The sequence below is a fragment of the Osmia lignaria genome, chromosome 1 (genome assembly GCF_051020975.1).
Source record: "Osmia lignaria lignaria isolate PbOS001 chromosome 1, iyOsmLign1, whole genome shotgun sequence".
NCBI lineage: Eukaryota > Metazoa > Arthropoda > Insecta > Hymenoptera > Megachilidae > Osmia > Osmia lignaria.
The window spans coordinates 10,121,489-10,145,553 of NC_135032.1; the positions used below are offsets into that span (position 1 = coordinate 10,121,489).

At 35.6% G+C, this 24,065-nt stretch overlaps 6 protein-coding genes across 16 annotated transcripts in view; 5 read left to right on the forward strand and 1 right to left on the reverse strand.

Annotated features, from left to right (window-relative positions):
- spri (Src homology 2 domain-containing protein sprint) overlaps nucleotides 1-23,907 on the reverse strand; it is a 104,813-nt gene extending 80,906 nt beyond the window's left edge. For 5 of the 11 annotated variants that reach the window (XM_034328343.2, XM_034328326.2, XM_076688028.1 and 2 more), the window contains exons 1-2: nucleotides 23,823-23,906; nucleotides 23,638-23,717 (exon numbers count right to left, since the gene is read on the reverse strand). The gene's annotated coding sequence lies outside the window, so the exon portion shown is untranslated. Of the gene's footprint in view, nucleotides 1-315; nucleotides 502-23,637 lie in introns of those variants that run through there. The other 6 variants (XM_034328327.2, XM_034328330.2, XM_034328323.2 and 3 more) reach the window with 4 other exon arrangements.
- LOC117606353 (uncharacterized) lies at nucleotides 5,378-8,243 on the forward strand. Its single transcript, XM_076688503.1, has 11 exons — nucleotides 5,378-5,532; nucleotides 5,671-5,746; nucleotides 5,817-5,905; nucleotides 5,972-6,083; nucleotides 6,291-6,318; nucleotides 7,082-7,271; nucleotides 7,406-7,487; nucleotides 7,556-7,644; nucleotides 7,748-7,859; nucleotides 7,932-7,999; nucleotides 8,226-8,243. Exons 1-11 carry the CDS (start codon nucleotides 5,467-5,469, stop codon nucleotides 8,241-8,243), a joined length of 930 nt encoding a protein of 309 aa, XP_076544618.1. The 5' UTR covers nucleotides 5,378-5,466.
- LOC117606200 (uncharacterized) lies at nucleotides 9,399-18,527 on the forward strand. The gene is made up of 10 exons (XM_034328363.2): nucleotides 9,399-9,555; nucleotides 9,790-9,874; nucleotides 9,945-10,039; nucleotides 10,148-10,265; nucleotides 10,347-10,417; nucleotides 16,958-17,104; nucleotides 17,590-17,704; nucleotides 17,782-17,894; nucleotides 17,957-18,071; nucleotides 18,283-18,527. The coding sequence occupies exons 1-10, from the start codon at nucleotides 9,514-9,516 to the stop codon at nucleotides 18,348-18,350; spliced, it is 969 nt and encodes a 322-aa protein (XP_034184254.2). The 5' UTR covers nucleotides 9,399-9,513; the 3' UTR covers nucleotides 18,351-18,527.
- LOC117606205 (uncharacterized) lies at nucleotides 11,239-12,430 on the forward strand. Its single transcript, XM_034328370.2, has 5 exons — nucleotides 11,239-11,373; nucleotides 11,772-11,862; nucleotides 11,936-12,027; nucleotides 12,104-12,221; nucleotides 12,288-12,430. The coding sequence occupies exons 1-5, from the start codon at nucleotides 11,332-11,334 to the stop codon at nucleotides 12,347-12,349; spliced, it is 405 nt and encodes a 134-aa protein (XP_034184261.1). The 5' UTR covers nucleotides 11,239-11,331; the 3' UTR covers nucleotides 12,350-12,430.
- On the forward strand, nucleotides 12,819-13,984 carry Obp2 (odorant binding protein 2). Its single transcript, XM_034328366.2, has 5 exons — nucleotides 12,819-12,972; nucleotides 13,047-13,149; nucleotides 13,408-13,499; nucleotides 13,588-13,708; nucleotides 13,804-13,984. The coding sequence occupies exons 1-5, from the start codon at nucleotides 12,931-12,933 to the stop codon at nucleotides 13,875-13,877; spliced, it is 432 nt and encodes a 143-aa protein (XP_034184257.1). The 5' UTR covers nucleotides 12,819-12,930; the 3' UTR covers nucleotides 13,878-13,984.
- On the forward strand, nucleotides 15,266-16,671 carry LOC117606203 (general odorant-binding protein 57c-like). The gene is made up of 5 exons (XM_034328367.2): nucleotides 15,266-15,433; nucleotides 15,627-15,726; nucleotides 15,857-15,966; nucleotides 16,025-16,133; nucleotides 16,481-16,671. Exons 1-5 carry the CDS (start codon nucleotides 15,395-15,397, stop codon nucleotides 16,552-16,554), a joined length of 432 nt encoding a protein of 143 aa, XP_034184258.2. The 5' UTR covers nucleotides 15,266-15,394; the 3' UTR covers nucleotides 16,555-16,671.
- Nucleotides 23,908-24,065: the final 158 nt, after the last annotated feature.

Sequence of the window (24,065 nt, forward strand, 5' to 3'; positions counted from 1 at the left end):
GTGAAATTTCGCTGGTACTTTTAGTATAGTTGAATTTTTAATTTAATTCTAATTATAATTTCCACAGTCAAGGATCGTTGAATAACATATTTTCAATCGAACGCTTGATATTTCAATTACTATACATTTGCACAGTCAAGGATCGTTGAATAACATATTTTTCTTGTTCGTTAGACTATGATTGACTCAACTATAAATAAGATCACAAGGGAAGGGGTTAAATTTTCATACGCGACCGCATATTTCAAAACACTCGCTGGCAAAACGAGAGGCGTTCCTGACCGAATAAACAGAAGGAATAATTAATGTACATACCTAACACGTGTCGCGCTTAAGCTTCGTCGGTCCCGATGAATTATAGAAATGTCGAAAGCCCGCGTGTCGGCACACAGAGCACAGAAAGGGTGGAGAAGGCGAAACGGTTTGTTCACGTGTACGTATTACTCTAAAACGAACGTGCGTATGTATACGGGACGGAACACTCGTCAAGGGACGCACTTCACTCGACCACGGACACCGAGACACTGAACCGTAGTCCTTGCCCTCGAAAACTCAGGTACCAGCTAAGGCCCGTCTACAACGTAAACAAAGAGGCTTGTTTGCCATCGACATTATTCCTCGCTTGTATACACACACACCTCGGCCGTTCCTCTTTCGACGATTGTTACGGTAGCAGGTAATCTTCTCGACTGTACGCGTACAAGAAACACTGGTTCAATGAATGATGTCTAAATTTCATTTAATACGTACTTAAAGACCGTTGATGTACAGTGGAGGACGCAAAAGGTGCGTCTTATGCAGTTTATTCGGTGCAACTGCAGGACGCACCTTATGCGTCATATGAAGTGCATTGGATGCAACTGCACGACGCACCTTATGCGTCATATGAAGTGCATTGGATATGTCATATGACGCACCTGGTGTGTCCTGTGCTACGTTTTGGTAATTTGATTTTGCACTTGAAAATATCATTGCAGAGTATCACAACTAATAAAATAAATGAAAAATAATTTATGTTAAATGAATTATTAGATGATTTTTTATTATTCGAGCCATCAAAGTGCACTGATCTTTGATTGATTTATAATTGAAAGAAGAAGCGGGAGGATTGAAACGACCACGAGAACATTGATCCGGACAAATTTAGCAGGACGCCACGGAAGAGGACGACGACCAGAGAAAGACTCCAGCACCACTGGTTGCAGCATTAACATCATCATCGTCATCGACCTCTTCGTCGCCACCACCACTACTCGCCGGCAGGGCTACCACCGTTAAATCGGCCCTTCGAAAGGTTTCTCGTAAAAAATGTATCGAAAAGTATAATAAATAAAGAGATTTCAAATTTTGTATACGAAATATCTCGCGAACTGTTGATTTTTTTCAACGTTATTAAAAAAAATGGAGAAAGAGATTCTCCATCGACGAGGCGAGTTTTGTCGCGTCACCTGAACCGGAGATTCAATACAGATAGCCTGGCATGAAAAATACAAGGAAAGACAGGGATAAAAGAAGAGAAAAGAGCAGACGTCGCTGAATCATGCAACTAAAATATACCGAGTGTACGTTTCGTACGCAAGTATCCTCATTGAAAAAACGAACGAGCCAAGCAGCCAGCTGTTTATTAATAAACGAGCCAGTTTGGAGGAACGTTTGCACGGAAGAAGAGTTCGTTCAACGATGAATAAAATCGGGGAAATTCTCGTCACGAGTGTCTGTTTTTTCTCCTTCGACGAATCAGAGGAAATATGGGGGTGATTGATTTTCAGACTGTGTTGAGATTAAAATTAAAAATATCATGGCTCATCACATACAATCTATACAGAGGATGTTTAAAAAAACGTGAAAATTCCTTTATCATTTTTCAATTTAGTAATTCAATTTAATAATTAATATAAAATATCCTTGTTATCATTAGTGAAAAGGAAAGAGTAACAAATTCTTACTAATTAGAAAAACAAAGGACTACTGTAAGAGAAGGAATATCCTACCATTGACCACTGGATAACTACATATTAGTTTAAATGCTTATTACCTGAAGATCTTATTATGGTTGCATAATCCTTGATGAAATTACGTCTCGAACTTAAGTTACTACGTATTTGCATAATGCAACGTAATGATAAAAAACATGAAATGTACTTATTGTTAGAAAGTAAACACAATAATTCATGTGCTATTCAATTATATATGATTTGGTAATTAGAAGATGATTAAAAATGAAAATCAATTAGACTATTTTTAGTTTTAAGTACTTGTCATTTACACCTCGTCCCAAATTATCATCGACTCCCTCATGAAAGATAAAAGGTCCTCGATGCACGGATAATAAGGTTACAGCTCGACATTCGACCAGCAATTAAATCAAAAAACGATCCGCCTCGGCTAATTACCAAGCGTCAGGCTTCATTAAGAGCCACCTTTGTTCTATCCCCTTTGTTTGAATTAAGCGTCATCGATTGCTCGCAATATCGCAAGGATTTCAGTGATATCGCAGGATAATGCAATCCGACTTCTTCCCTCTTGGTAAATTAATTGAGGCAATTGTTAATTGAGGACGTAGAAAGAATGATGAAAAATTCAAATTATTAAAAGAAACAATTTAATTTTTCATCAGAGGAAATACTAGAATTATGAAGATAAAAAATGTATGAAATAAACATTTCAGTTTACACACTTATCTACAATCATTTGAATAATTATATTCTCTATAACAATGCGTTTGAAAACCAGTTTTCTCTTGGTCACAAAAGCCTGGAATAACTAAGTTAACCGAAACAATTTGCAATGCAAATTTCCGACAACCTCTACGCACACACCTAAACTCACATTCCTCCACATTTCCAGCAGACTTTATGCATCGGTTACATAATTCTGACAAAAAGCACGGTTCGAGCGTCGAATTTTCGTTAGACGGAAAAGAGGCCAGGCTGCTGTCGGTTGAACGAGAAAATATACAAAGTTTGATTGTTGGTTGTCGTGAAAAATCAGAGCGATAGACGAAGGTGGAAGGGTAGAAAAAGAAGGAGGCGGAAGCAAGTCGAAGATTATTTTCAGCAGCGTTACGATTTCAGTTTGTTTATCGTCAAATGGACATGGCTCGTTGGAAACTCGCAGGAAACGGATACGATTAGGCCTACGCGTGCGCACGTCCAACGAGACGTAGAAACAGACACTGATTACACTCGAAAACATTGTATTTTTTTTTACCAGTTTCCTGTTACAATCGGTGGAAAACTCGACCACGACAAATTCCAAATTACGAATGTAGAATAAAAATAATTTGAAATGGAAAAAGAAATTTTCAGTTAACCCATACGGGGGTGTGAATTGAATTTCCATATAAATTTTCTAATTTATCTAATTAGGAATACTCGTGTTAGATACTTGAAAATATAGATGATAGACACCCTCTCTTCTCAAATCACAAAGCAATTATAATTCACTTGAAACGTATCTCTAATTAAAAACGCAATTTTAATTAAACAAATAAATAAACTTGATTCTATTTTTTTATATCAAACTTCACCCCCCAGTCTCGTAACAAGCAAGGTATTATTATAATTCCAGTCGAAACAACGGCTTATCGACAAGACGTTCGTTACGCCACAAGATGAGAGAGCTGGGTTATTAAGGCTAATTAAAGCTGTTTAATTAGGGCGCTGTCGCAAGGGTCACGTTATTCTCATGCTTCCTTATTCTGCTCTATACTGTTTGCATTTCATGTTTTTTTTTTAACCCTTATTAAACTCAGGCTTGTTGAAATAAAATAAAAATGGTAAATTTGCTATTTTTGAATTCTATTTGGTTAAAGAAATTGTAATGTCATAATGACGTTCCATGTTTTGTATGGACTAAAAATATTCAGAAGTTTAATGAGAAAATTTCGTCAGAAGATGACATCGAGTCGAATCGAAGGAATCCGATCGCGTAATACCGGCCTTCCTTCACCCACATCTGGACACCGTTGTGCTCGTTTCCAAACAACGATATCATAACATGAACTTTCTCCGTAATTGGTCGTGTGTATCCAGATGTTTACAGATATTTCTGATCCCAGATAAAAAAAGGAAGAAACTTAACAGAGAACTAATTGCAAATTGAATGCACACCGAATGGATCTTACAATTAGAATTCATAGAAAATTGATTGCAGAGGTAATTTAATCAATAAATTTAAAAAAAAAAGAAGGAAAGTTAAAAAATGTTAACTTCTAACGAATCTATAAATCAGAAAGACAATTTGTAAAACACCCTGTGAAACAATGTACAAGAGTTCTCAATTTGTTTCTCGGTCAAAAGGTGACGTATCGCAGAAAATCCCCAGCGTCCATAACGCAGGCCACTGATAAATTATTCCATTACAGTTTGCATTTCCCAGGACCGTACGATTGCGCGATTCCGGTGGACAAGGGGGAGTGTCTGTAGGAAACACCCTGTAGGTCGGTGGTTAGCACAGTTCAACTCTATACTGCAAGTTCGTGCTGGTTGTTCGCTTGTATTCCAACCCTCCTGGACCCTTTCGCGCCAGAAGACTCGCGTTAATGTCGAACCCTTGTATCTCGAGAGACACCCTTAAAACAGGACCATCTGGCCAGAAACCATCCCCCCCAAACGTACCGCGGCCATTAGTCCGAGGGCCACTCTCCGTCGGTTCGATAATTACATTTTTTTTTTTCTTTCTTCCCTCCCCCTTTGCCTCGATCTCGTCTCTACGATTAATTTCCACCTGATCGTACGGTGCTCGAAACAACCCCAACGACCTCCACTCGACGTCTTCTCGGCGCCATCCCTCTCTTTTTTTGACAGAATTGCTTTTGTCATAGACATATGTATTTGATGTACTTTTGCTTTTAAAATGGAGGTATTTAACAATTGGGAATTTTTACATTAAAATTTTGGAAAATTAGATCTTAGAAGAGCTGAAGGATTAGAAATATGTGAAGTACCTCCAGAGTTGAAAATTATCAAAAAATTAATTTAAAATTTTAAGAAGCAGGAAAAGCCTGAATGTAGGAAATTCTAATTACAAGGTGGAAAATTTTAGATGCTTGGGACAAGTAATTTTCTCATTAGTAAACCTAAGACAATCATTTACTTATATTGTAGTTTCCCAACGAGCAGAAGCCAATCCAAATTAATCATATGAAATGTAATCACAAATGAAACATCCGCGTAATTAAATATCGTCGAATTATCTGGCTGAAAGCCGGTCGTACGATGAAATTATCGTGTTACATAAAGTTAGTGAACTTGTCATCGAATTTAAAACCACTGTGTTCCGTCGTGAATATCAAATTATCAGCTTCGAAAATGATCGTGTACGACGTTCGAAGATGCCGAACATTCGGATGGAAGGATTTATAAGGGAAAACTCAGCTGAATGTGCCTCCAGTAGATCGATCTTCGATCTGAAGATATTCAATTAACTTTTGTTTTTTCTTTCGGTACAAAGAAAGATTTAAATATGAACACGAAACAACTACTTCTGACAACGATGTTGATGTTTGTGGCGCTTAAACCGGTGAAAAGTGTAGGTTTTTTTAATAAAAAATTGTCATTTTTAAATAAAGAAAGTTACAACGGACCCGTACGAGTTAATAATTCACAATGAAAGTAAAATCAATCTAAAATTAATATTTAATTAAGTGTTTTCATTAATAAATCGCAGTTGACTGTTGAACAAATGGAGAAGATGGCGAAGGGAATGCGGAACGTATGCTTGCAGAAAATCGACACTACCGAAGGTAAGAATGCCTGATTAAATTAAACATTGATTCATAAAATTAATTTGTTTTTTTTTTCATAATTATTTAGCTATGGTTGACGGGCTCAGACGAGGTGAATTCCCGGAGGACGAGAATCTTAAATGTTATACACATTGCATTATGAAGACCATGCGAAGTGTAAGAGAAAAATCTCTACAATTTGAGCAATTAATTGATGAATCTAATACACGCGTGTTTGTACAGTTTAAGAACGGAGCCATTGACTTCAATATGACCATGAAGCAAATAGATATGTCGATGCCAGCTGATATGGCAACTCGAATGAAGGAGACCGTAAGAAAATGTTCTGAATTAGGTGAGTAGAATATTCCAAGTATTAATTAATTTCAATCACAACTGCACACCGTAATTACATTAAAATAAAAATAAAATATCAGAAAATATTCATTCAGAAATGATTTTTATGAAAGCCTTATTTTTCTATAAAAGAATAACGAATATTTATGCAATTTTAATGTATCAAAATATAAACAATTGTTTATTTATTGGACATTGTGCGCAGAAATTACGGGCGATCCGTGTCACATAACGTTCGAATACCTGAAATGCATCTATCGAACGGATCCAGAGACGTTCTTCTTCCCTTGAAGAATGAAAATTACTGCATCGGAAGGGACATTTTTTAAGAGAATTACTCGAGTTGTATACAATACAGATTAATTATTACAATTCGTGTTTAAAATTAAACACATTGCTTTTTACTTTTTTACTATTACTAATATTAATATTAATATTACTTCCTAGTAACACTACCATTCTAATTATCTTATATCTGTCATTAATTATTAACCCTTGAACAGCGGAGCCCGGGTCAATCGTGACCCAAACTTGCAAATGATATCCAAGGATATTAACCTACAGTTTTAGGTTAATAGTGTAAAATTGAAAAAATAAAAATAATATGAAATACAAAGTGAAATTAAAATTGTGGCTCTCTCCATGGTCCGCCGTCTGAGGGTTAATTAATGTACTACTACTAATAGCACCACTCCTAGTATCTGATACAACAATTTAAAAAGAAAAATTGACGAAACCATGGAAATAGTTCACTAGACGAAACATATGGATAAAAAGTACCCACCATGGTCCGATCATTGAGTACTCGTTACATAGGCCACGTAACTGATTACGTGGCGGTATCACTCCTCCCTTTCCGGTGCAATTGTTAATCTTACGACGTTTGTTCACGAAAGTGGAGGTTACGGACACGGATTAATTATTAGGCGTGTCACCAAAGACAGAAAAATTGTTCCTTCTCCTACTGCTTAGCAAGTTATAAAACTGCGGTGCCTGATCCATCGAGGGCGATAGATTTCGAGTGGCACGGTCAAACTCCGTCCTTCTTTCGAAGAAAGAACAATATCGTGACGGAGTTCCGAAGAAATTTTTAGCAATAAAAAGTGTGGAAAGGATGAAAGGGTACGGTGCTATACTGCTGATCGCGTTGATGATCGTCCTAACGACGATCAAGCACACGGAAAGCGTGAGTTGATCGTTTCATTTCTTATATTTTACTCGTTCTTTGTCAATTGCAAATTCATTGACTAAATTTTTAATTGGAGTCAAATAAAAATGTGAATTTTAATCAGCTAATGGAGTGTATTTTTGTGCATACAGAAAAAGATGACTATCGACGAAGCGAGAAAGACGGTTAAAAACCTGAGGAAAGTGTGCAGTAAGAAGACTGATGCACCGAAAGGTAAAGCGAAGTTTGCAACGACAAATTTATGTTTATTTAAATAATTTTATAAATTGTTTACGCGTTAGAACTTTTGGACGGTCAGCACAAGGGTGAGTTTCCAAAGGACGAGCGATTAATGTGTTATCTGAAATGCATCATGACTTCGACAAAATCGGTGAGTAGCTATATTTTTAGAATTCTATCGGTAAATTGATTATGGAAAAATTGCAAAATGTTTGCCAGTCTCTATTACGTTGTAATAGTAAGTGGGTTTTCAGATGAAAAACGACATGATAAATTGGGAATTCTTCGCTAAAAATTCTCGTCTCCTATTACTGGAGGAGTACGTCCCGCGAGTGGACCACATAGTTGAAGTGTGCCAACCCCAAGGTTTGTAATTATTACAAATCACGGTTAAATCTGCAATCTACGATACAATTCATAATTATAATTTGGTTGCAGTGACGGCCACGGATGGATGCGAAGTCGCGTGGCAATTTGCCAAATGCATGTTCGAAACGGACCCGGAGGTGATTTTTAAATACCATTACACGACAAATGACACTTTCGGTGCAGTAATTTCGTAACACGGTTCCTAAACCTTTTCGACCTTCCAAATTTAATATTTTTTTCACAGATCATTAATTTTCTGATATTTAAAAATTTATTTTATCAGAAGATTAAAAATTTTCGTTCGACTCATCAAGGAAGAGTTTCTGATTTTTAGAAAAATTAATTAATGTGAATCTGTTGCAGATGTACATGGCGCCCTGAACAATGATTCAGAAAGTAATTCACGGTATCATCAGAGAAGGAAAAGAAATGTTCGATCATCGACGCGTTATCATCTTCGTCATCGTCGTCCTGATCGCCGAAACGCGGTTTGCAGGAACTCTAGAAATAAACCGCAATGTAGAAGGGTTTAACGAGAAATAAGAACCGCGAGAAATAAGAACCGTCAATAGCAAATTAAGGGGTTAATTAATTGAGAATGAGCACTTCGATGACGTATATTTAAATTAGAAGATCATCTTTTAAGATTGAATAATGAAAAAATTCAATTAGAATAATAAATGTGTAAACTTTCATCGATGAAAGTGATTTTTAAACATTTTAATCATTCATGAAAATATTAACTGTACAGTGTAATATTAATATTAGTATTAGTTGAAGTAGCTAATGGTGATCGATTGTTCGTAAGCAAAATGGATTTGTATTAAAATTATTAAATAGATGTAAGTTGTTTAAAAATTTCCTTCTTGTAATTTAAGTACCACAATAATTGTTGACCCTGCATGAATATAACTGATGTATTTTATAAAATTCATAAGAGAATAATAAATTATTTTTGCTCAATTTATTAATTGTACCAATTTATTTAATATCCTAATAAGTGCAAAATTATTTTTTTTTGTTGAATATTTACAAGATATTATGCACTTAAAATAAAAAATGCAAGCAATATTATATCAGTGTTATAATTAACAAAATCCATTTTTGTTCAAGTAATATAAAAATAAAAATATTCAAACAACTCGCAAACATTGCATTCTAACTTATAAACAGAAATGACTAACTGAATGAGATTTGAGCAATTAACACGATAATTGGACTTCGATCCTTCTATTTTTCGATCCAAAGAAAAATCTTCCCACGATGGATTCTTTGTATGCAAACATCAAGAACGAATCGAGTTACTTCAATAATGGCTATCAATTCAAAAAAAATGCAATTCTAGATATTTCCACGAAGAACATTATTAATTTTTCTTCTTCGTAGCGATTGGATAATTAAAAATAATCATTTTTTACGGGATGCAATGCCTGAAATTGGTCGTTCTCTTCCCGATTAAAATCAAAGGCTCGTTATATAAACCAGTGTGAATCGGGCAATTATTTCTCTTCCTGCTATTTCGTAATGAAATTCAACACCTTACGCGTTGATTCTACGCGTATTCACACTAGTCCTCTATAAATATGTTTTCCAGGCGTCGACAGGCGTCAGTCAGTTCGAGGTTTTACATTGTTTCGAAAGGATAATCAATATGAAGTACTTGTTGGTGATCAGTTGCCTCCTTCTCGTTACGGTGAGATAGAGAAATCATTCTTTTCCATTTTTAATTATTCCATTGTACTACATTTAGGGCGTCGCGACGCCACAGTCATCGGTAACATTACACAGAGTGCCAAAATACCCTCTTTCAATTTTATGTATTTATAGACTTGAGAATTAATTTATAATATTGGAACATTCCTTGTATCTCAGGAAATATAACATAGACCATCGATACATATTATTAGAAAACAAATGTGAATTCTAGGATGTGATTCGTGCCGATGAAGAAGTATTGGAAGTTCTAAAGGAATTCGCTGTACCTTGTGCCCAAGAAAACAACATTTTGCCAGGTGAATTAAATTACAACGGGTCGCATACTTTTCTTAAGTAAGTTTTTCAACTAATCGCTTTTCGTTTCAGAGGAAATGCCAAAGTTTCACGACACCGAATTGGTAGGCGAAGATAGAAATAGATTTGGTTGCATGAAGGCTTGCATAATGAAACAAACAGGAATTGTGAGTGAAAATTAAATGAAAATTTCCAATTTTCTGGTGTCTGAAAAACTGTCTACACTCCTATTATTAGGATTTGGCAATTTCAAATAATGTTGATACTTTTTTTAGTTGGTCGGCAGTGAGTTTCAAGAAGACAAATACCGAGAAGTCGGGGTGAAGATAGTTGGCGATGAACCGGACAAAATAAACACATACACAGAGCAAGCAAAAACGTGTTTCGAAGAAGGTAAAAATCAATCAAATTAAAGAAATAGCAAATTAAATGCAAGTCCTATTGTTTTTGCTAATAAATTCACAACTGTTTCAGCGAAAAGTAATACTGACGAATGCGAGCTTGCGTTCGTTTTTGTAAGCTGTGTAATGTCCCAAACCCCTGCATGATCGAGGAATCTATTGTTCAAATTACACGGAAGAATTCTTTTTAAAAAATATTAACTATTGTACAATTGTAAAGATTAATAAAAGTAGCGATTAAATGAAAATTTGACGTTCAAATCACGAATACATTATTTTAACCCTTCAACAACGAGTCCTGGATCAATCGTGATGCAAACTTATAAAAAAAAGGATATCAACCTAAAGTTTTATACAAAATCCACGTGAATATTAAGTAATACAAAAGTTCAGCTGGATAACAAAAAACAACTTTTTTTTACTGCATAGCAATTACTGTGACTTATAAAAAAATCCATAAAAGAAGAACATAATTACAGCAGAGATTTGAATAAAAATAATGACCGGAAAACTGTGGTTATTCAATCCTCCCGTCTACTTTTATCTTCGTTTTTGATAAAGATAAACTTGAACCATAATTAACCGGAGTTTAAACTAATTAATTTGTTAATAAACTTAAGAAGATATATGTTAAAAATGTACACTTAAATTAATTCGATCATTCTTAAGTAACAATGAAGCCGAAGTTCATTCAATCATTTCTGAAATGACACTCTAATAACTACTGATTACCTACTTAACTCAAACGATATTAGCAATCCATTATTAGGTTTTTTATGAATTGTATTTTTCCTCTAATTTAAGTATACGATTCAAAGTCAAGGTTAACTGGTTGGATGCTGGATAGAAAAAAAAGGGAAGATTACATGCAATAATTAAGTGCGTTGTGTTGCAATAAAATCTAATATAAGCTACCTTTGTGTTACACGTGATACATTTTTTGTTCGGCTATGCAATTATTGTATAAATATTGGAAGCCATCGAGAATAAGATTTAGTCGTCGATAAACTAGCTCATTTTGCAGTAGTGTTGTTCGTTAATTGTTAAAGAACGTCAAGATGAAGACTTGGCTAATTATTGTTGGTGGTTTGCTGATGGCAGTAAGTATAAAGTTTATTTATCAAATAATTGGAGGAAAAATGGTATAAGAAGAAGATGAGTATTTATATTAATTTGTAGGGCCATATGCACTTTGCAAATGCAACGATGCGAGTGCGTCTAACGCTTGCATTATTTAGCTTTTTATTTTATCTAGATTAATTTTTGTAATATTCTATCTAAGAAAGTATTAGAATACAGTAGTGAAAAAATGAAACATTATTAGGGTACAATATTAAAATATTGCAATTTTGTAATAATACAGTTACCTAGTAGGATCCTAATAATTTTTCTATTACTAAAGTGAAAAATATGTAAACTGTCTATCATAGACAAAAAAAGAAGAAAGAGAACTTAGCAAATTATTATTATTATATTTAAAATTTTCATTAAATTTCAGGCTGCAATTAATGCTGATCCTGAAGATGTTTATTTAGATCTAATGAAGGACCAACTTATACACTGTGCTAAAAAAAATGGATTAACTGAAAGTAAGTAATCATAATCCATTCCTAGATAAAACTCTGAAAAGTTGGGAATTCTATATTGAAATATTTTCTTCAGAAACTCCTAAAGAAATATTCTACAACGAAATGGAAAGGGGTGAGGAAAAGGCCTCATGCCTTGTTGAATGCACCATGAAATTAAGAAGCTTTGTACGTAAATCTAATCTACTATATAGAAAAACTATAACTTCCATAATTACATTATTTCTTAATTATTTTATTCTAGATAAAAGATTCGAAGATAAACTTAGACAATGTGCAGGAGTTTCTGAAAATCGTGCACGCTGATGAGCCAGATTTATTAAAACAAAAGCAAAAAGCTGCAGTTGATTGCTTCGACAAAGGTAAGTTATATTACACAATTAAAAAAGAACAATTGATAAAAATGTTTACTATTATTTTCGTTTTAGTTAAAGACATTGACGGGTGCAAAATGGCGTTCAGCTACGTTAAATGTTTCATGGAAAACTAAGAAAATTCAGATGTATTTTAAAGAGTATAAATAAATAAAAGATGAATATTTTTAAAATTAAATGTTTACGTGATTTTAAATATACCTAATCAAATATATTTTGTAAACAATGATAGCAAGTATCATAAGCTTTCGCTAATTAAAAAAGAAAAATGATTATCTAATTTCATTCACCAATTCCAAGAATTCAGGGTTGTCATTTTATCTAACGATCCGCAGACGAAGTTAAACAAATCGTTTCTGTAATTACACTGTTCTCGGTGTGTGATTAGAGTGGCTCGCTCCATTCAGATCATAATTTTCTTCGAATCCGTGAAAACAATGATTTTTCGTGATAAAAGTGACACGCGATAATGAAGACGTTGGTCGTACTTGAACAGAACTGGCCTTACGTAAATCGGTTAAATCAGGGAATTATCTCGTTTCCTGCGTGTCAAACCTTAAACACCTACCCGTGGCGACGTATAAATGTCCTTTCGAGGGATTCGAGAGAACACAACCGGTGAAAAAATTCGTTGAAGACGAATTTCATTTACAAAAGGAGCTCTTTGATCAGATTTGGATACGTACGTTGAGGAAGAATGAAGTTTATTGTCGCTGTTACTTGCCTATTGGCCGCTACCGTGGGTGTTAAACTATTCATAATCACTGCTGAAATTACAATTTCACTATTTCACGGGATAAATTCGATTTTCAGACGGCCGTTCGCGGTCTCGATCAAGATGCCGTGATAGCTAAGTACATGGAATACTTGATGCCGAACGTGCAACCATGCGCTGATGAGTTTCATATGACAGAAGGTAAGCAAATATCATTTCAATTAATTCTTTCAATGGCTTAAAATTCTCTATACAGTACCTCAAATATAATATTATAACGAGGAACAGAGTAAAATTCAGAAAACGAAGACAATACGAGGTACGAAACTAAATTAAAATTGGGTCTCTCTCCATGGTCCGTCGTCGAAAAGTTAATAATTCAAGTTTCACTGTATCCTACCTTCACAGTCGAGCTAATAAATGATAAATACTATCAAAATTTTCTTAAATAATTTCCAGATCAAGCTAAAAACATTCAGCAAGCCGCAGATGGAATGGACTTGAAACAATTGGGCTGCTTGAAAGGCTGTGTGATGAAGCGAATGGGAATGGTATGTACAATTTATAATAAAGATTCTTCAACAGCATCGACTGTTTTTGACCACGAATAATTTACATTTTATTTTTCAACTATTCAAGCTGACAGGCAACAATGAGTTCCATCTGGAACCCGTCTACACGATGATAGAATCAGTGCATGCTGGTAACGATGCTGAGATCCAAGACGTGAAGAAAATTGCGGAAGAATGCATTACAAGCAGTAAGTAACAACCGTAACTATTATTACCGATCAAATAGATAATTAAAGTTCTTGAAAAAAAAAAAAAAAAAAAAAAAATTGCGCTCTTGTTATAGTTCAAGGAGAACCTGACGAGTGCAACATCGGCACCATCTACAGTGATTGCTATATCCAGAAGCTTTTCAACTAGGCAAGTTAAAGATCGCTCGTTGAAGGCTGTAAACTTATAATTGTTCGAAACTTATAATTAATGTACCACGTTCAATAAAATGATATGAGAATATAAATAACGCGTTCAATTCTTCTTGAATTAATTCGTCATTGGCGAACTTGAAACGAAAGGTAAAAGAATTGCAAAATCATCCACCTTCTTTATCGCTCTCGTTAGCTATTCAAGCTCCGAGGATATTTCTCCATCGACGAGCTTTAAAGCTGGAGGAACGATTTAAAGGAAAACCGTGCGATCAGTTTGGCGAGAGGATCGTTTAGAATTCCGCGAGTGGCCAGAGCGATTTCTTCGGGAATGCAACTACCGGCTGTAATCGGTCGCAAAGCCGACCATTTGCAAAAGTGTCTCAACGTGCGGGTCTGTTCGTTGCATACGGGCCGACCATAACTTTATTCCATGGTGTATGGGAGGCAACTTCGACCATTACCGGCTACATTATACCGCCTCGCAACGTGAGCCGCTTACGTTAACGCGACACCCGCCTCGTCCTCTTCGCTTTGCCGCGAGCGGAACGCTCTGAAAATCTGCTGCAACCCGTACAGAGACAATTTTCTGCTTCGAGGGACGACAAGTGTTGCATACCAGACTGATGAACTTTGCCATTTTGCGAATGTATTTTCACGCGTGCTTCCTTTGAATTAATTCAGTGCCTTTTAATTATTCTTTACTGCAAATAGCAACCGTCCAATTTATATTAAGAACGTTAATGAAGTATTTCTGAGGTCATTTTTATAAAATTCTGAACTTCAAATTAATATACCGTGGGTGCCATTTAATGGTACTTTTGGAAATAAATGAAATAAAATAAATTTCCTTCTCACCCATACCGTTCAATGGAACTTTTTGATTGATTGATGTTCTTGCTGAGTAGTCCCTTCAGTTTCATTAATAAGAATGAGATTAAGCAAGTAGATGATTCCGTGGCTTCGCCACTCACGCAGACACCACGTCGGTCGGCTTATGAATAAACAAAGGGACGTTAACGCGTTATGAATAATTAAGCTGCACTCGAGACGCGAACGCCGCACGCATTTCAACGGAGAACCCGTAGCTTAACGACCACCCAGTATATGCTACAAAGGCTAGAAATTGTTAGCTCGAAATCTTGTAAATAAAGTTCAAAGGTTCATTAAAATGGTTACATAAATCCTTCATTATTATTCTTACTCCTAAGAGGATTTTTCCAGTCTTAATTAATTCGTAATATTTAATTAATTTATTCTTCCGTCTTTGGATGAAACTCGAAGCTTTGCGTTGTTATTTATACAATGCCCGTGCCATTTCGCTGACTAATTTGCTTTCAACGCTGTGCCCGTGCTCCAAGCAAGAATAATTTTGTTTAAATCTGAAATGTTTGTCAACCGACATCCAGGTTATAATATAAGCTCCGTTGCATCGGTGCAGTTCGGTGCAGTTTGCAAAATATTCCTTCGTGGAAGCACGTCGATTTATTCGTTTTATAATTAAACTTAGCTGCGATGAAGAGGTTCGTGATTCTTGTTTGCGTTCTTATCAGCGTGAGTGTACATTGAAAACATTATTATTTGATCGATTTATTGATTTCTGATTACAGAATTGAAATTCTATCGATTATTCAATATTTTTAACCGACCAGATTGTAACATTAAATAAATAATTGTATTAGAGCTGTTGCACGGTATCGAAGGATAATTATTAATTGGAAGGTAATTAATTAATTGTCGATTGCAGGCAACGACACGAGCACTCGAGGTAGAAATAATCTCAAGAGTAATGAACGTGCCAGTGAAGGATTTAGCAGAATGCCTGCAGAAGAATAGATTAACCACTGGTAAATAATAATTAATTAATAATCATTTGACTCGACAAAATCAAATGAATTAATTAATGAAACGCTCCTACTTGAGAGTGTTGAAGAAAATTAAAATTTACTATTTTTACCTTATTTTTTATTATTATAGAGGACATAGAAGATTTGGAAAACATATTCGATGATCAAAATGTATCTTTATCAGAATACTCCTCTAACTTTGGTTGCTTTGTTACCTGTGTTTTTGAGAAATCGCACATAGTAAGTGCTTCTTTTATTCAACAGTTAAGAATATCTAATAATTTTCCAATTATTTCAGATTGAAAATAACCAGATTCAATTGAATTCGTTAATTGAATTAGCCAAACGTAATAAGTTCCCTTTGAGCGAGGCGATGAAGCAGAATTTGAGGGAGTGCATCGACGAAGGTAATTAATTCAAATATTTTTTACAAACTACAGTGAAAAATCCTTGACACTTTCTAATATTATACAAGTGTATGAAGTTTGTAAAGACAATGAGAAAAAACAAGTATGTTGTTGTTTTTAATTAAGCTTATGTAATTACTTTGGAATTATTCGGGATGAAAACAATTTAGTGGAATTTTCAGATTTCATAGAATTTACTTAATTAGCTGGAATCTACATGTTTAACTGTTATTAATAATAAACATGTTTATTTGTTGACCATAACACGAACAGAAATAGAACAGAAGAATGTAGTAAAAAATGAATTGAAATTATTATCACGAACATTGTTCTTTCAATTGTTTCAGCGGAACAAGAAGATGACGAGTGCAAAATTGGTCTCACTTTTTCCTCCTGTTTAATACACAAACTTCGACAATAAAATTATTGTGACACTATAAACAAACAGCATTCTTTTCTTTATAAATATAAGAATATTCTGATTGTAAAAACGCAGTAACTGTGTTTGACTGAACTTGGAACAAAATATCCTGACACTAATTTATTTTGATTTGTAATTTGAAATTAGTAAGTTTCAATTAATATTATGGTTTTCAGGATTCTCAAATATTTTATTTTTATAATTTTTACAAAATATTATAAAAGAACCGACCTATCATAATTATGTCTCGAATAGAAGAGAGAAAAAAAAATAAAGAGTTATACATCAAATTCATTTTTCCAATTATTATTTACTAATTATCAGGAATGTTGCATCTACACATGTGACACTATCTTGCATCTTTAACCTCTAGCCGCGATTCTGTGTGATATAAATAAAGCAGACCAGACACTCGATGTTAGTTAATGAAACTTCATCTAACGAACAAGTCGTGTTCATCGAAAGATTTCCGAATTTTCATTTAAAAATCTGTGAAATCCTCGCAACCATGAAGAGTGCATTGTTATTGGTGTTCACTTTCCTCGTTTTCGTAAGTACATGTTCCTCGAAATCTTTTGGAAGAATGTAAATAAATACTGCATTAAGATTTGCGTCATATGATGCACTTTTGAAGAGAGAGTTTATCGAAGTAATTGTATCAGTTCGAATGACTTATTGATCCTTGATATAACCATAATGAATAATCTCAAATGATACACTGTTACGTAAATTGATGAACTGATAATTTAGTTTGAAATTTGAGAATTGAGAAAATTTGAAAATTGATAGCACTTGAAATATTCTAATTACTGTCTATAGTTTAGCTCAAAAATTTGAAAAATTTGTTTAGGAAAAATTTGAAAGCTTGCCAATACTCTGGATATTTTAATTTGAAATTTGAGAATTTATAGCATTTGCAATTAAAAAATTTGGAAATTTATAAAATTTGAAATATCCCAATTTACTTTCAAATCTGTAAACTTACAAAGCTAAACATCTCAGAATTAGCCTAAAATAACTACTATTTTATTCTAGACAAGTGTCCATGCGGATAGACCACCCCATCAACTGGTTAGTGGCTTGGCAAACATGTTTTCCATCGATACGAGGGAAGTCGAAAAGTGTATAGATAAAATGAGAACGACACCAAGTAAAATCATTACCTCCTTTCACGTACAAATAAAAATCTGTTCATAAAAATGTGACGAATACTTCCTTGCTTTTCAGATGATTTTACACTATTGGATGACGCGATGACCGAAGATTCTGCGGAGATTAATAAAGACAGTTTGAGACGAGCCAGTTGCACCGCGGTTTGTTGTGCTCAGAAGCAAGGAACGGTGAGTTAATTAATTCAAATAAATATTTAGCAATTTCGAATCATTTGTTTCGTCGCTTTCAGATGACAGGTGCTAAGATGGAGATACCAACTATTCATAAACTGATTCAAGAATCCGGAATGCCACCGAAAATGAAACGTGCAATCCATATGACTGTAGATCAGTGCCACGATATAGGTGATTCACTAATTAATATGCCATTACTTTATTTTTCAATTCACTTTGTTGCGCAATCCCGCAATTATTTCATGAACCAGAATAATTCAAATGACTAGCAAAATAAGCTACAAATAAACAATATGAACCAGCAGTTCTTTTTTTCAAAACACTTGAACAATTAAAATTCAGATGATCAATAAATAACGATTATTTTTCCTTTTTTTTTCAGTGAAAGATATTACTGATGAATGCGAATTGGGATACCGTTTCGTTAAGTGCACAATAATAAAAATGTAGGCAGATCAATTTAAATAAATAAAAGGATACTATATAGAAAACTGTAGGAAAATTCTAATAAACCATATTAAAATTATAATTATTATATTAAATTATTTCAACAGAATATCTTAATACTTTTGTACGAAATCCACTGCTGTCATTTATTTTTAATAAACTGAAAGTATTTTAATTTCACATTTGAAGTGAAAAATGTGCCGCTAATCCTCAATTTCCCTACGTAAAATTACTCCACCGTGATCGATATTTTTTACCAATATTTATTGACCGTGACCAACGATGACAGATACAAATAATCGTGCTGTAACTTTTACTTTTTACCAGGCAGCTTTTAACATGCCAATTTCAAGGTTCCTTTCACTTCTCTCGAATAAAATATACCTATCATGATTTTTCGAGTGCCTTGCACCGTGGCACACTTTTCTGTTTCAACACAAAGATCCGCGTCGATAAGTGTTTCAACATAACGAAGACAGAAATAAAAATATGCAAAGCGTTTAATAATCGCGTTATCATCGAATCTGAGAAAATTTGATCAAAAAATTTTTCCATTTCATTCATTCTATTACACCGAAAGGAGCAACAATTTCAATCGGAAGTTTGTTAATCAGAGAATCCTGGGAGGATGCGAAACGCGGTGTTGGCCACAAATGTTTGCGAGCGTCGGACATAGCCCGGAATACGCGATTCGACATAAATGAAATTACAAAGTCAAATGCAGACGGATCGGGGGTGGCGCGCGGCTCGGACGAGGCCACTTAATGCAAACGACCGTCGTCAAAACGGCTAAAGCTTTTGTTTAACACGGCTCGAATTAAGAACCTTAAGGTTAATCTTAACGATTCACGATACGGATCGTAAATTCTTTCAAATTTTTTATTTTGGATGCTGAGGCTCGAATCCCCTTAATCAGTAGCTGACATCAAATTTCAAAGCAACATATAAATCTTGCTATGCAAGGGTAAATGGTTCGTCAAGTTAGCGAAAGGAAACTTCTCCATTTCCATCGATCTTACTTCAGACGCGTTTCATTTCCCTCAAATACGCTGGAAATCAGTTTAGATCCCGTTGAGACTTAGTGTTTAGCCCTTAGCCCTTCTCGCACACCAAGTGACGGATAACTCTGTTACTATAATTCAATCGAGTTGTCTGGCTCTATAAAGGCTTCCACGACACATTGTGCGATACATGTGTGTATCTACCAAGCGAAGAATAAGTCTGCGAACGATAGGATGCTTTTATAATCGAGTTTACACCCGGCCATGATATCGCATGGTTATGTTGTCAACGACGTATGCCATTGCGCTCCTCCAATCGTGTTTCGTTCGCGTTTCTTTCCTTAATTGCTCTTAATTGAACGATGCTCGAAACAAACGAAGACACTTGGCTCCGACGAGTGAACTTACATCGAGGAGTTTGCGGTGCGGGAGGATTCAGTTGTGTAAACGCGAATTACTTCGATTCTTTTTTCTTCTCAATTTAATTTTAAATCCAACGTTGGACTAATTTCGAATCACCATCGGTAATATTGTCTCGTGGGTCGCTATTACCGAAATTGTTCCCATTCCACGGTGGCTAATCGAACGTTTCCGGAAACGTGGTTAATATAACTCCGTGCCGCGTATCCGCAGGTCAGAATAGCCTGCGGAATTCCGGTATTCTACGATGAAATTAGCATCGCTGGAATTCCATCGTGAACCCGACGGACCTACGTGACCGAAGAACGAGTGCTCTTCCATTAAGCTGGTTGCAGCGTTGATCAACGTGCACGATAGGCGCCAACAGAGAATTATTCTCGAATTATCAGCTTGTTCTTTGTGTATCTCTATTATCAAGGTACTAGGCCTTTCATCGACTATCGTCGTTCATGACTTACATATTCAGAGTTGGTGAAATAATAAAAAGAAAATTCACGAATATTATTAGTTCCCTTCGTTTTTCATTTTTCTTTATTTTATAGCGAAGAAGAGTTTCGATAAATTATTCGAGGGTCGAGTATCTCTAAAACCACCCACGGTGTTCCACCCTATATTTCCTTCTTCTTTCGAATTCTTTTCAACGGTCACACGTGTCGTCGCACCCCTCGGTCCGATGCACCGGGTGCAAACGGTAGAATGCAGTCGCGAGTGCAGCAGCTTAGCGTGATATATAGAAAGCAATGGAACGGTGGTATTGAGCACACCAGCCCTACATACATTATGCATACATTACGCTCGACCCTCGTGCATATATATACACGTGTGTACACGAAGCTGGCGTGCGTACGTGAACGCACGATGTACACGATGTACCAGGTGTCGCGGTGCATTATTTACTATGGTAGTGAACTACGATAGACCCGCTCGCCTGCTAATGAACCGGAATATATAAGAACGAACAGCGATCGTGCACGGTGCCTTTCACTCGTTTGATCATCCTGAGATATGATTTTCATTTTCATATGAAAACGAACGATTGCGAGAAATAAATCATGGATTTACGAGGAAGCAACGATAAACGGAGAGAAACGTGCGAAAACGTCAACTAATAAACCTAACAGCCATAAAGACGTGATAGCCAGAAGGGGAGGAGGCCATTATAGAAACTCGCGGGCGACTCTGACCCGGCAAGCGAAATTTCACACCATAATAATTTGCCCGTGCTACGATTACGAGCGGTCATAAAATTTCGAGGGACCGTTGGAAAGCGCTCGAAATTTCCGCGAACCGACCACCATCCCTCTAATGGTCGCGGTGCCGGCACTCGACAGTTTTTTGGAACGACATCTCCCTCGACGTGGACAATTTTCCAGGTTCGAGGGTGAAGGAAGCCGGGTGTAGTTCGCTGGCAATCCCGGTCGGATGCGATGCACCCTCGAACGAACGGCCAGAATACTGGGGGAATTAATTTCTGCGACGGTTGCACGGGCCAACCTAGGGAAATTTGTCTTCTGCTTCTGATGGCGAAGGAGACGGTAAAAACGGTGGATAATGTCTGTGATATTCTCTTGGCATTTAGAACGGTGAATGGGATCATTATGGTATTATGTAGATGAAGTTTGAATTGGAATAAAAAGCATGGATTTCCATACAAGGAATTGCAAATGAAATTATTTTGAAAATGATATTTTCATTCTGTTATCATATGACTGGATTTTCAGTAGAACCTGGTAGAAAATTTAGAAGATCCTTGATTTTTCGTTCATCGAAAAAGTTACGACGAATCAACCCTATGCAGGGAGGTCTATGCCCTGTCTGTGTCTCTCTGAATCGATTTTAGGCGCGTGGACCACCATAGGCGTACGCCCCATGCATCCGGAGACTGGAGTCCGACCTATCGTCTACTCTTCTACGAACAATGGAAATTCTTCCGATACACCAAACGCGAAACTACGAATAACCGAACGATTCGACTGCACTTTGGTAATGGGACGTCGGGTGCAATGAAAAATTGTACGATCTCTCTAGTAAGAGAGGAGTGTGCAACAGTCTATTTCCCATAGAGATTTCAAAAGAGAAATTGTTAGACTACGTTTGAATGAAAGAGGTTTTCGTTCCTCGATTTGAAGGAAAATGGGAAAATATATTTTTCCTAGTATGGAGGCAGTTAACCCTTCCACTTTCAGTAATTATCCTTCCACTGGTCATTTTGTAAATTTTCGTATTTTTGGAAATGAAATGCAGTACCTAGCCCCACCCAAAGAGAAATTCTAACTAGGCTAATGCATCGAGGAAAGGAAAATAAAAAAGTGAACTCTGGGTGACAATAGTGCAATTGTAGCCGCGAATACGTTATCACCCTTTACACACGTTAACCGAGTGATAAGAGATAGTTCCTGGTGGATGTCAACGAACCAGGTAGGTGGGATAACATTTATCTTATCCAGATGTATGCCTACTGGTGTTGATTTCTGTTTGGTGAATTATCTCGTCACCGTTTTAGGACTTTACGTTTGAACATTTCTCAGGGAACATTGAAATCGTCCTTTTGATCGTACCGTGTATGTACCCTACCCACGTTTTCTTGGATATAAAAGAAAAGAAGTAAGGGAAGTTCGTTCGATCATTGAAACGCGCCAAATGCGTGAAACTCGCGTAGGTTCCTGATATTTTTGCGCCACCCACGCGTAGAAAACGGGTTTCTTCTATGGCCGTACAGCAGGCCGTTCACTTTTGCGTCGAAAGATCACCGACATTGTTAATTGAGATTCATCGATACTCCTTTATACCAATTGTATAAAAAAAAAAAAGAATTTTCTATTTTCAATAATTTCTTACGAGAGAGACACCCTTCTGAGGGCGCTAAGTCATTGGACCAATAATTTAGGGTTGTTTACCCGTGTACATGATTAAAATAAAATTATCATCTGCTGCACGTACAACAGATGGACAGAATTAATAAGCGTTTTTGATATTAAATTTCTTAACACGTTTTATGCCTGGTGAATCACCTGGTAATTCACCGTGTTTATTAAGAATATAAAAATTAATTGTAGAAAATAAGAATTATCAAAATTAAAATTGTTATACGAAAAATATTTTACTACTATAAATCACTATTGATTAATACGAGATTGTATTAGGAAATACGTTCTTAGAACTTGCAATTAACCTGACTCATTTGTCATTGACTCTACAATGCAACAAGAACGTTCGATGTTTTAATCGACTTGCTTTAATGATTCAACACTTTCATCTTCCTTACACGCATAGATGGGCATTTAAATTTCCCACTAAACGGCGTTTTAAATGTAACCCAAGACTTCCGCTAGGGATTGATGATGTCACGGTCACGTGACCACCTTTCAATGGCATTTTTTAATATTACTTAAAATTGTTAAGAATCTTTTACTATCAGTCGCAAAAGTTGTATATATTTCTTACAAAAGATACGATATAAGACATATATACGTGATAATTATAAGAAATATATATATCATGTACATTCTATCAAACTGTCAATCGCGATATCTTATATGGATTACTGATGACTGTTACCGCCATCATTTGATGGAAAATATTTAATGTCTTTGTTTCAGATGCAATTAGCACGTAACTTATTATAGTAACGTGATATTTCAATCGTGTGCATGGTATGAAGACACGCGTTTCTCACGGTACACAACATTGTACGACAATCGTTCTCAAGAAACACCGAAATAACAGGCATTTATTTTCAGTCAAAACAAAACAAGGATAACCTATATACTTAACGTTCTTGTAGCATTGATCAATAATGTAATACAGAATTTTACAAATATCAATGTATCATGATTATTATTGTAATATAAGTAATAAATGGCACCAACCTTTTGTTTACTCCGTTTTACCAAAACCGATGCGTATCAGGCTCCAAAAGTCATTTCTTGAACACACATTTCACACGAACCTATAAAATACGAAACGATTGATCGTACCAATTTCACAAAACATTGTTAACTAATATGTACATAAACATACACGCGTGCATAATACTATAACGATAAAAACTCACGCGAAAACTCGACAGACCATAACACCTGTTGCAGTGACAAGCACGAACTGGAATGTATGGCACAAATTATAAACGCGTTCAACAGCAACGCATACGCCATCTGAGAGTACATTATTGTACTATTCTTAAATCATGTTATGGACACACGTTATGAAACATACCTATTTTATCGGTAATGTTCTGATGCTATGGATATGTAGATTAAGGCGCTGCAAGCGTCGAGGCCGAACTCAGACTGCACAG

Excerpts from the sequence above, each read along its gene's own strand:
- LOC117606203 (XM_034328367.2), top strand. The coding sequence starts at position 15,395 with ATGAAGAGGTTCGTGATTCTTGTTTGCGTTCTTATCAGC. Across the intron at positions 15,727-15,856 it reads GAAGAATAGATTAACCACTG|AGGACATAGAAGATTTGGAA; the intron begins GTAAATAATAAT and ends TTATTATTATAG. Across the intron at positions 16,134-16,480 it reads GAGGGAGTGCATCGACGAAG|CGGAACAAGAAGATGACGAG; the intron begins GTAATTAATTCA and ends CAATTGTTTCAG.
- Obp2 (XM_034328366.2), top strand. The coding sequence starts at position 12,931 with ATGAAGTTTATTGTCGCTGTTACTTGCCTATTGGCCGCTACC. Across the intron at positions 12,973-13,046 it reads CTTGCCTATTGGCCGCTACC|ACGGCCGTTCGCGGTCTCGA; the intron begins GTGGGTGTTAAA and ends TTCGATTTTCAG. Across the intron at positions 13,709-13,803 it reads GGAAGAATGCATTACAAGCA|TTCAAGGAGAACCTGACGAG; the intron begins GTAAGTAACAAC and ends CTCTTGTTATAG.
- LOC117606205 (XM_034328370.2), top strand. The coding sequence starts at position 11,332 with ATGAAGACTTGGCTAATTATTGTTGGTGGTTTGCTGATGGCA. Across the intron at positions 11,374-11,771 it reads TTGGTGGTTTGCTGATGGCA|GCTGCAATTAATGCTGATCC; the intron begins GTAAGTATAAAG and ends ATTAAATTTCAG. Across the intron at positions 12,222-12,287 it reads AGTTGATTGCTTCGACAAAG|TTAAAGACATTGACGGGTGC; the intron begins GTAAGTTATATT and ends TTTTCGTTTTAG.
- LOC117606353 (XM_076688503.1), top strand. The coding sequence starts at position 5,467 with ATGAACACGAAACAACTACTTCTGACAACGATGTTGATGTTTGTGGCG. Across the intron at positions 6,084-6,290 it reads AAGAAAATGTTCTGAATTAG|AAATTACGGGCGATCCGTGT; the intron begins GTGAGTAGAATA and ends CATTGTGCGCAG. Across the intron at positions 6,319-7,081 it reads GGCGATCCGTGTCACATAAC|ATCCATCGAGGGCGATAGAT; the intron begins GTTCGAATACCT and ends CTGCGGTGCCTG.
- LOC117606200 (XM_034328363.2), top strand. The coding sequence starts at position 9,514 with ATGAAGTACTTGTTGGTGATCAGTTGCCTCCTTCTCGTTACG. Across the intron at positions 10,418-16,957 it reads TAATGTCCCAAACCCCTGCA|ACCAGACACTCGATGTTAGT; the intron begins TGATCGAGGAAT and ends TAAATAAAGCAG. Across the intron at positions 17,705-17,781 it reads TAAAATGAGAACGACACCAA|ATGATTTTACACTATTGGAT; the intron begins GTAAAATCATTA and ends CTTGCTTTTCAG.